Source organism: Pteronotus mesoamericanus, unplaced genomic scaffold (genome assembly GCF_021234165.1).
Source record: "Pteronotus mesoamericanus isolate MK-2021 breed Mesoamerican mustached bat unplaced genomic scaffold, CSHL_Meso_final contig_94, whole genome shotgun sequence".
NCBI lineage: Eukaryota > Metazoa > Chordata > Mammalia > Chiroptera > Mormoopidae > Pteronotus > Pteronotus mesoamericanus.
This window is the reverse complement of record NW_026555285.1, coordinates 46696224-46707232: the sequence shown is the minus strand read 5'-3', so window position 1 is coordinate 46707232 and position 11009 is coordinate 46696224. Positions and strand designations below refer to the sequence as shown.

Sequence of the window (11009 nt, the reverse complement as noted above, 5' to 3'; positions counted from 1 at the left end):
GGGGGTGGGGGGGCACAGCTCTGGTGCTGCTGCAGGAGGCCCCTGGCGGGCGGGGCGGGGTGTGGTGTGGGGCTCGCGGGCCCAGCCGGGGTCTGGAGGACGCTCGGGTCTCAGCCGCCAAGCTCGGTCCGGTCGAGGGTGCGTGCGTGGGGCGGAAGTGCAGGTTTGAGCGGTGGGGCCCGGGGCGGGGGCAGAAGGCTGGGAAGAGTGGGTGTGAGGGAAGGGGCTGCGGAGGGATGGGACAGCACTGGCCACCGGCGGGGCGGCCACCTGGAGGAAGAAGGTCTTGCAGACAAACGACTTGAGAAGAGGGTAGAGTCCTGGACACACAGCGCGCGGGTCAGAGAGGCCAAGGCTGAGCTGCGGGGAGGGTCACCGCCGGCCTGGCGCGGAGGGGCCAACCCCTGGGGCTGAGGCCGAGGGCGGAGGGGCGGACGGGGAGGAGGGGCGGCGGAGGGAGAGGCTGAAGATGGGGGGGAGCGCGGGACATTTTGTTTGGGACAGAGGTGTGGGGGGTCATGTTTTCGCTGTTTCCATCCCAAGGCGCAGGCCCCGCATGTCAGTGCCAACGCGGCCGGACCGGGCCTGTTGCTCAGCCGCTGGCAGGAGCTCCGTGCCCGCGGGGGCGGCCAGCGAGGCGCTGAGAAGCGCCCGTGGGCCGCTGTTGGGGCGGCCGGACCCGCGGGGCCCGCGCCCGTCCTCCCGCAGCCGCTAGGTGAGGCGGGTCTCGGGGCGGCCGGCTCTGCCGTGCTGCCTCCTGCCCGCGCGCCCTCCCTAGTGGGTTGGTCGGGGGGCTTCCTCGGCCCCCACTTTACTTTGTCTTTGTACCAAGTTTCAGGAGGAAAGTGTTTTTTGTTTCTGTTTCTTTTCTTTTTTCTTTTTTGTCTGTGTGTGTTTTTTAAAAATAAAAATAAGAAAAACACAAGGGAACAGGAAATCCTTCCTAAAAATGAGCCAACATCTGCTCTATTTCTGTGAGGTTTAACATCTTCCAACAGTGGAGTCAGGTTATTGGCAGTAAAAAGACATTTGCGTTGAACTACGTAATGCAGAATAATTGGATTTGATTAAACTGTTGATTTTTAAAAAAACTGTTGATTTTTCTTGGGCAGAGTTATGAGAGTTAGTGTTTCTTCTAAGAGGTATTTAGGGTATCAGATTTACCAAATAAAAATACAGGACACCTAGCTATATTTAAATTTCAGATAAATAACAGTTTATTATAAGTATGTCTCAGATACTGCATGGGGCATACTTATACTAAAACACTACTCATTGTTTATCTGACATTCAAAGTCAACTGGACACTCTGTATTCTACCTGTCAATCTTAGTTTTGGATAAACTGGAAGTGAGCTGGTGACTACCCTTGATAGCCACTTAAATGTTAAAGAGGCATCATTGGGATTGGATTATTCATTCTGGATCGGGTAGGAAGTCTTGCGGGACAGTCTTCAGACCCTGTGGTTTGTTGTTTCTCCTTTGGCTTAATAGCGCCCAGCACGCGTCCGGGATCTGGGAAGGAGGCGAGAGAGGCGGGAAGTGATGGATGGGGACCAGCCGAGTCACAGGGAGCTCAGTGGGGGCTTTAATCCAGGGAGCCGGTGCGTTGTGCTGTGTATCATGCGCTCCGATGTATAATATGCACCCACGTTTTTGGCCCAAACTTTCAGGGAGAAAATCTTTCGTTTTAATTTTTTAATTCAATTATTTATTTATTTATATTTAGGAACAAAACCGATTATCATATTTCCAGGGTATTATTTTGCATACAGATGTTGCTATTGCTGTCTAGGGTTAATACGTTTAATGCATACACATAAATAAAAATGAAAAACATTTATATAGATATGTTTTAGTATTACCCATGTATAACATGCATCCTTATTTTTCCCTCAAAAATTTGGGCAAAAAAGTACACATTATACATGGCGAAATACGGTATTTATAGAGATTTTAAACAGCTGAAAAAACAGACGGTGGGAAGGAAACCCAACCCAAGAGATGAATAGTAGCAGAAGCCACGCCCCCTTCCCAAGGCGGGTCTGAGGAGAGGGTGTCCTAGAGCCCAGGGCGCTGCTCCCCGAGGCAGTTGGTGGCACTGGCACTACGGAGGGAAAGGCTGTGGCCAGAACTGGGGTCCCAGTGGGGAGATGGGTAACGCTCATTTTTCCTCCTTTCTCTACCACCGTTTGCCACTTCCTAAAACTTTTTGTTTCTTTCATTGATTTCAGACACAGGGGAAGGTAGGAAGAAAGAGAGGGAGAGAAACGTCAATTAGTCGCCTGTTGTGCACGCCCCAGCTGGGGACCGAACCGCAACTCAGGCATGTGCCCTGGCTGGGAATCGAACCCATGACCTCTGGGTTTGCGAGACACTGCCCCGCCAACTGAGCCACACCGGCCAGAGCTTCATTTCCCACTTTTTACCTCCTGGGTGCCCAGTGTAATCAGAAACGAGCTGACAGGAGACCCTGCGTAAAGTGGTTTGCAGAGACAGGGCCCTTGACAATGAAGCAGAGGGAAGGGGCCGGGTGGGGAGGGCCTGAGAGCAACGGGCGAGCAACAGGCTTTGCCTCTCGGCTTATTTTGTTACCACGCTGAAGGGGTCTGCTTGCCTACACACATCAAAGGCCAATAAGACACGGACAGGAGTTTGCAGCCAAGAAGGCAAGGATTTAATAAGGAGATGGTGCCGTGCCGGGAGTCACAGCTAGCTCGCGCTCAAAGACCTGGCCCCTGCTGCTTCCAGGGGATGGATCCTAAAGGGGTAGAGAGTCAGTCATCGTGACGGAGGGAGCTGCGGTCGTCTCTACTGACTGGTGGGTGCCAGGGTCGGGGTGGTGGACTGTTGCACTTGGTCCTGACATCGGCCGCGGAGTTGTTTTGTCCGGCCTCGCAAGGATTTGTTCTGTGGGATTGTTCCACTTTCCTGGGTCGGGAGCTAAAACACAACAGAGGCCGACGTATTGACATACTCTCTCCCATTGGATGGCAACCTCGGTCTCTGTATATAGTCAGTGAAGCAGTTCCTGAGGCTCCCATGTGCCGACCGCAACCTTGTTGCCCTGAAGGCTTAGTGATCAAGCAACGGAGAGGGAGGGGATGAGTCGGGGTGCTAGGGGAGGACAGTTTGGGTCACAGGGGGGAAAAAAATAAGAGGCCAGATGAAAGAGAATAAGGTTTCTACGTAGTTATAATTTGACAGCTAAAAATACGTTTAGCCCTGGTTTTTACCTAGAAGGCAGCTCTGCATCTGTTCACTGATTTTCATGGCAACTATTTTTTGAGTAAATGACTAAGTGCATGGACAGGTGGATGGATTATTAATGACATGCAAGGAAAAGTCGTGTAATGTGTTCCTGTCACTGCTGTGAGTGTGTGATGCCACTTTGAGGGCGCTGCGCCCTGGCGCTGTGCTGGCTGCCGTGGCATGCTCAGCGGCAGCCGAGCACCTGCCCGTCTGTGTTCTTAATGAGTCGCAGAGCTCAGAGGCGAGCAAGGTGTAGGTAAAGTGCTGGGATTAGGAGGAAATCCAGCATTTGGTCGTGGGGCTCCCACAGACTTGGTGGTGGAGGTGACGTCAGAGCGGGGCTCGGCTAGGGTTTCCGAATGGAAAGGATTCATCCAGACTCTGGGCGGGGGGTACGCAGCACAGGCCCACGGGTGCCAGGAGTGCTCCGCGGTGGCTGGAGAGCAGTCTGTGCGGTGGTGCTTGGGAACAAGGAACAGGAGAGACGGTCGGACAGGCCAAGGCCCGGACGCGTGCCCCCGCCCGCCTCCCCCTCCCCAGGTTCCCGGAAGATTACCATTTCGGCTGATAATCTCACCTCACCTCCCGGGGGCCTGGAGGCTCCCTCAGTCACAGCTCCATCATGTGGAGGTACCATGACTTGGTTTCCTCTCACACTCTTCCCGTCTGTTTTGGGTGCAGGTGATTAGAAGTAATACTGATGAGCATCGCTGAGGCTGAATCCTTGTGCACGCACCTACTTTACTTGATTATTGAATGTCTGAAAGTGCTGGGCCACACCATGCAAACATCATTTAACTCCATCACAAATATTTATTGTGCCTCTATTAAGTACCAAGCAGCTGGAGGTACTGTTTTTACTAATGCATTTGCCAAGTAGACTTCCAGAAAGCCTAATCAATTTATATGCCCACCGTAGTGTTAGCGTAGATTAGTCCAGGTCCCAGGAGCATCAGCTTGTTTGGGTCTTTGTTAGTTTAACTTTCTTTAGCAATCCTCCGAAACCCCAAATTTAGTTGAGTCCTACCTCAGTGTTAAAGAATAGCAATATGTAAATTACAGGGTAGTAAAGGTATGAGATTCCCTGTAATAGCACAGATATTATTGGAACTGTTACCATAATATTGGGATAGACAGGCAGGTGAGTCCAGAAAACAGGTGATGGACTGGGAGAATGGCAGGGGTGGGGGTGGGCAGACGTAGAGGGGTCGATGGGTACGGGAGGTGGAGTGTTAAGAGGTGGCTGTAGAATAGATTTTGTGAGTGTGCGATGCCAGGCGTGGAGTCACTCTGAACAATGGCGAAGTCCAGGAGGGTGAACCGTTGCCCGTGGGTGAGGTGACAGTCTCTGCATCAATACAGTGGGGCCCTGGAAGCCTAGAGCACCGGGGGTCTTCCACCGAGGGGCTCAAGGTTTCCGTCAGCTGGACTCTTCCAGTGGGTAGAAGAAGCATTAGCCCATTTCAGAAAATGAGCGAAACATCCCAAGGTGTGGGATTTATTCAGAAGTGGAACTTTTTTTATATATGTATTTTATTTATTTATTTTTAGAGAGAGGGGAACGGAGGGAGAGAGAGAGAGAAACATCAGTATGTGGTTGCCTCTCACACGCCCCCTACTGGGGACCTGGCCCACAACCCAGGCAGGTGCCCAACTGGGAATCGAACCAGTGACCCTTTGTTTCTTAGGCCGGCAATCAATCCACTGAGCCACACCAGCCAGGGCTCAGAAGGGAAACTTAAAAGTCATTGTCTGTTGTCAATACAGGTTAATACCAACTTTTATGTTCTGCAGCTATGGATTTCCAAATGGGATTTCATCATTAAATAATGTAAAATTATCTTTTCTACATCCTCTTATATGTGTTTTTTGTGTCATCAAAATAGCGTGACCTTCTAGAGTGCTGAAAACATCCTGTATCTTTATCGGTTTGACAAAACTACCTACATCAGTGTATATACATGTGGAAGGCAGAATAAAGGCCCCCACCTCCCCCCCCCCAAAAATTCCCGCACCCTGACCCTCAGAATTCAGTGGGGGAAGGGATAGGCTTTTCTATATACGGAGCCAGATCAGCAGGATATCCAAGTGGGAAGAAATTAACCTTGACCTGTCACCCCACACACAAAAGTTAATTTGAAGTATGTCATAGGCCTGAATGTGGATGTTTATTAAAATAATAAAGCTTTTGGTCCTGGCCAGGTGCTCAGTTAGTTGGAGCATCGTCACATACACCAAAAGGTTGTGGGTTCAGTTCCTGGTCAGGGCACATACCTAGGTTGTGGGTGCCGTCCCCGGTCAGGGCAGGTACGGGAGGCAACCAATCGATGTTTCTCCCTCCCTTCCTCTCTAGAATCAATAAACATATCCTTAGGTGAGGATTAAAAAACAATAATTAAAAATAATAAAGCTTTCAGAAGAAAATATCAGGAATATTTTCAGTGTTGATGCAGACAAATATCTTGAAATAGCACAGTGCACGGGTCATCAACGTTGTTTAGTTGGTTGCCGAGTTGGGCTTCGTTAAATTAAGGACTTCTTTGATCAAAGGAGACCTCGTTAGGGGAGAGTGAAAACACAAACCACAGACTGGGAGCCGGTAAGGTGCCGTTCATCCCGCTGACGGGGGGCCGTGTCCAGAATGTGGACAGGACTTCTGCAAAGAGCGAGAAAAAGACACCCAGCAAAGCTGTTTGGGGTGTTGTGACTGTCGTGGGGAGAGCGCGGAGCCCTGCTGTCCAGAAGGTGACCACAGTGGAAGGGGTTGAACAGGCCCAGTTGAAATCTGGCTACACTGCTTACGACCTGAGGGGTTTCGGTGACATTATTTAGTTGCTTGCAACCTATTTCTTTACAAAATGGGAATGATAGGAGTGTTTACCCCAGAGCTGTCTTAGGATGAACGGAGGTCACACGTGTGCTCAGCAGAGTGCCTGGTGAGCTCCTCACTGCTCTCCTCAGGTAACCAGAGCATTGATCCAGCCAGGACTTTCTGCTCTTGAAGTGCCGGCACATTTCGCACGACAGGGACCGTATGCCGCTGTCTCCGATGGTGGGAAGGAGACACAGCGACTGGAAACACCAGCCCACGCAGCCCCTCCCCGCCTTCAGCTGAACATGGTCAGGCTTGCACCTCCTGTAGTGAAGAAAACCCCAGCTATTTGTTTTCTACCTTGAACGATTTCTGACCTTGTATTCCAGACTACCGCGCTGGCAGCCACGTTGGAGAGCTCAGCGCAGCAAACGGCCCGGCGCAGACTGCAGCCAGCACACCTGTGTCTGTCCGGGAGGTGGCTGTCCCCGCTGGGGCGCCCCCCAGGGCGCACAGCCCTGGCCTCCCAGCCGAGTCCCCGCAGGCCTCGCCCTCGGCGGCACCGCAGAAGTGCTTCTTGCAGATCTCGGGCATGACCTGCGCATCCTGCGTGTCCACCATAGAGAGAAGCCTGCAGAAGGAGGCTGGTAAGAGGCCTGCGCCGTGCCCCCCTGGGGAGGCGGCGCCTGCCCGTCCAGAGCTGCGGGCTCTCCCTCCCGCGCCTCGGCGGACTGCCTCGATCAGGAGCGTCCCTACCTGGGGGCACACGCCTCGTGCGATCGTGTAGGTGTTTGTCTCATGTCCGTGGGCACGTGACATCTGTTCTTTAAGGAGTGTTTAGTTTGCATGAGATAAAATCCGTCTCCAAGTTAGCTGCAGGAAATCCCGGGCAGAGCTCACGGCCCATCCCGTGGGTAGGAAGCCTCCTCAGTTAGCTTGTCCTTAGTAGCATCTTCATCTTTCTCCTCCCACCACATCAACCTCTTACTATCAAGTGAATGAACAGCCTGCCTTTAGTGAAGTTCCAGTTTCAAGTGTTCTCTCTTGTTGTCTGTGTAAACTGCAGAACGCTGTGGAATTGGCAGTGTTGTCCTTCAGACTGTTTTCAGTATTCTCTTAAACCTCGGAGTGCGGCAAAAATCCTGTCCCGATTTTTCGTTTGGAAAATATTTTAACCATGACCCTCCTTTGCCACCAGAGTTAGGAAACTTTTTCCTCGCTCCAGTGGCTTCACGTGTCTTTCTGATCTGTCTTCCTGGCTCTGAGAATCAACCCTGAATTAGAATGACATTTTTTCCAGCCTCTCCTCAGCTCCCTGGAGCTTTAGAATGATCGTGCTCAAATGGACATGTTCTAGGACTTCCCTTTGTCATCCATGGCCTGGCCGCCTGTAAAATTAACCTATTTCTCTCTGTGCCTGTGCTTCTGTCCCTGAGTTGAGCCCTTCATTTTTATCCCTTATGACATTTTTTTCTAAAGTACGTCATCGCTTTCATCTATTTGAATGACCTTTGCCCACCCTTAATCAAAACAATGGTGTTGGCCAGGTAGTCAGCAGGGTCCCTTTTTCACCTCTGAAAGTGACCACAAACTGGTAAAGAGGATGGGAAACCATTTTGAAAGTCATTTTTCTTTATATGAAAGTGACTGAAGAAAAAGACTGTTGTACAGGGTCTGGCACTAATAACACCCATTTTTTTTATTAGAAAATCTTTTATTACAAAACCATAAGCATGTTGTTCCGTAACCTAACAGTATCACGCTCAAGCACACGACAGGACATTTCAGGTGAAATGTTCACATTGAAACTATAAATTACTACGCCCGTATTATTCCCCTACCGCCGCACTCAGTCGGGCGTTACTTCTGCCGGACCGCGTGGGTCTGTTACGCAGCAGCAGTTGCTCGCTGCAGGCTGGGTCTCTTGCCCTGAGGTGCACGCGCCCACCAGGTCTCCTAGAGCCTGACCCAAAGGGGCCCCCAGGCTGGCAGCGGGCGCATCGCCTGGGCGCTGGGCTGACCTGCAGAACCTCAGACACCACCCCAGACCGACTAAACCGGAGCCTGTCGTTCAGTGAAGTCCTCAGGTGGCTCGTATGCTCCCTAAAGTATGAGAAACATTGCTCTAGAACACTGATTTACATGCTTGGCTGTACATTAGACTCACTTGTGGAGCTTTAACAAAAAGATACCTGGTACTCATTCTGATTCTTGAACATTCTGATTCAAGGGGCGCGGGTCAAGGGCCCCGCGTGGCGCTGGTGCAGAGCTCTGAAAGCGATCCCAACGTGCAGCCCCGTTGGAGAACCATTGTTCTAAAGACACCTGGGGCAGACGTGGGGGCCTTTGCGAGGCTGTGTGGACCACGCAGAGACCTCGCTGGGTGTCACAGCTGTGGCTCGGCGGTTTCAGGTATTCTCTCCGTGCTGGTTGCCTTGATGGCCGGAAAGGCGGAGGTCAAGTACGACCCGGAAGTCATCCAGCCACTCGAGATAGCCCGGCTCGTCGAGGACTTGGGCTTTGAGGCGGCAGTGCTGGAGGACTACGCAGGCTCCAACGGCGACATCGAGCTCATCGTAAGTGCGCTGGCCGGCCCGGAGCCGGGGGCTGAAGGGCTGTGGCCGGCGGCAGCCGCGGCTGCGCTCCCTCAGCCGCCCTTCTCTTGCCTCTGTTGCTGTTGGGCGTGTTGTTTTGTTTTGATTTGCGTTGACGCCCCGCAAGACCTGTTCATGTTTGAAGGTATGTCCATTGTGTCAGAGAGTCACAGGGATGAACCCCTCGGGGCACGTTCAGGTACAGGGGGGCGGGGGGAGCGCCGGAGGAAGATGAGCCTCGTCAGTGTGGCAGCTGTCCTGACCTGGTGGTTCGGGGCAGTGGTGTGTGAACACGTCCCACGAAGCCTGCGTGGGGGGAAGCGGGAATGTCGGTGGTGTCTCGAGATGGGAGGTGGTGAGTCAGCCTGGCGGCCATCGCGGACGGAAAGGGCTTGTACCTAGGCAAGGGACGTCTGGAAGGGGACAAGGTGGCTGCGCAGCGCTCGGTCTGCGGCGAGCGCCAAGGGTAGTTGCTGCTCCCCGCGTAGTCGGGGTGTCTGGGGTGATGGCAGCAGGGGGTTGCCCGCCTGTCCATTGTCACCAGCTGCATGTGAACAAATCACTGAAAACAACAGGCAGTCAAGTGTTGAGAATATATGCTGTGGTTGCCAGCATTTACGCACAAAGCTCGTTTGGCGTCAAAAAGCAGATGCAGAAGAAACGCACAGAAATTGAGTGATGATGTTTTTTACTTAGGGGAAGGGTCTCTTCCTTGCTGTGTTTAGTCACTGCCATGGTGAAGTGTGTGTTCGAAGAGAAAGTACTAAGGACACGAATGGCACTTTGAGCTGCTGATGGGCGGTGTTCTCTGCGGGACAAAGCCTTCGCTCTGCATGCCCCCCCCCCCCCGTGTGATACGGTTCCAATCAGCTCCTGCTCAGACCCCTACTGTGGGGAAAATCTGAATCAAGAATTTTGTTGGGAAAAGTGAAACGGTTTTGAACACTGTTTCGTTTTGTTTGTTTGTTTGTTTTGAATTACTGTGTGTGTATTTTTAAACTAAGCAGTATCAGTAGTTACATCATCACATGTTCAGACACTGGATGTCTGTGTTCAGCGGTATCTGGGAAACGCTGACCGCTGATGCTTGGAAGGGTGGGTTATCTGGTTTGCTGATGCATTTTACAGGATAAGTGTCCCACCCTGTTTCTCGGGTCAGGACACACAGCACGGTGTGACAGAGTGGCAGGGCTCCCACTGGGCGTGGCTTCAGGCTCGGGCGCTGCAGGGGTGTGTCCTAACCGGGTCGTCAGCGGCCGCCTCGCGACACCGCTGCCGCAGTCCCGAGCACGGACCCAGAGCCCAGCCCTGCTGCTCACCGGGGTGCGACTTCGGACAAGTCCCAGACCTCTCGGGGCCGGGGTCTCTGAGGCCTGCTCTGCAGGGTTGGTGGGAGCAGGGTAGTGCCTGGCGAGGTGCAGGTGTGTGAAGAGTGGTCCTAGCGTTACCATGAGAGTCAGAGGAGACCTCACAGGCACCGTGGAAATGGTCGTAGACCTTAAAAAATCCTATCGCCCAGCCCCCTGCCGGCACGTAAGCTCTCGGCCTGTGCACCGCTCCTCCCTCGCCTGCCTGTCCCTGAAGATCCTCTGCTCTCTCCGTGAAGCCCCTGGGGGACGGCTCGGGGTTGGGAGCTGGGGGTCCCGGGCCCTGGGGGCTGCAGCAGCCTGTGCGCCCCTCGATCCCACGTCAGCAGGACCTCTGTCGCCTCGTGCTGCAGATCACTGGCATGACCTGCGCTTCCTGTGTTCACAACATCGAGTCCAAACTCAAGCGGACGAGCGGCGTCACCCACGCCTCCGTGGCCCTGGCCACCAACAAAGCCCGCGTGAAGTTCGATCCTGAAATCATCGGTCCGCGGCGTATTGTCAGAATTATTGAGGTCAGTCCGTCATTTAAAAAACTGTACCTGCCTTTAAAAAGAGTCACCAAAAAATGTTTGACTTTCCCAGTGGAAAGAAAGGGAATCATTTTAAAATAAACTGAAGTTAAGTGAATAACAGATGCTTTAAGGGGGAAAAAATCAGTCAATGGGTAAGAAAACATTGGGGAAAAGAGACACAGAGACATTATTGTTTTAGATATTCCTGAGAAACACCAATATCACCACGATACCTGGTACAGTTCATGTGTTAAATTGCCTAACTATACTTTTTAGGTATGATTTGTGTCTGTACCAGATAGCTATAGAGCAAAGAAATGTTGTTGAATTATACTGCATGTTGCCACTTTGCTAGGCCTGCTTTATAGTGGAACAGTTTGGTCATTTCGCCTTTGGAAAATCGGTTAGAATAGCTTTTCATGTATGTGGTCCCCACCTCTCCGGTCCCCCTCGGTTCGCCCACAGATGTC

General features: G+C 52.3%; 1 protein-coding gene across 3 annotated transcripts in view; it reads left to right on the top strand.

Annotated features, from left to right (window-relative positions):
- ATP7B (ATPase copper transporting beta) overlaps positions 1-11009 on the top strand; it is a 54316-nt gene that overhangs the window by 22570 nt on the left and 20737 nt on the right. For all 3 annotated transcript variants that reach the window (XM_054586502.1, XM_054586500.1, XM_054586499.1), the window contains exons 4-6: positions 6453-6710; positions 8476-8639; positions 10378-10539. In XM_054586502.1, coding sequence (XP_054442477.1) covers positions 6453-6710; positions 8476-8639; positions 10378-10539 — 584 coding nt within the window. The remainder of the gene's footprint in view (positions 1-6452; positions 6711-8475; positions 8640-10377; positions 10540-11009) is intronic.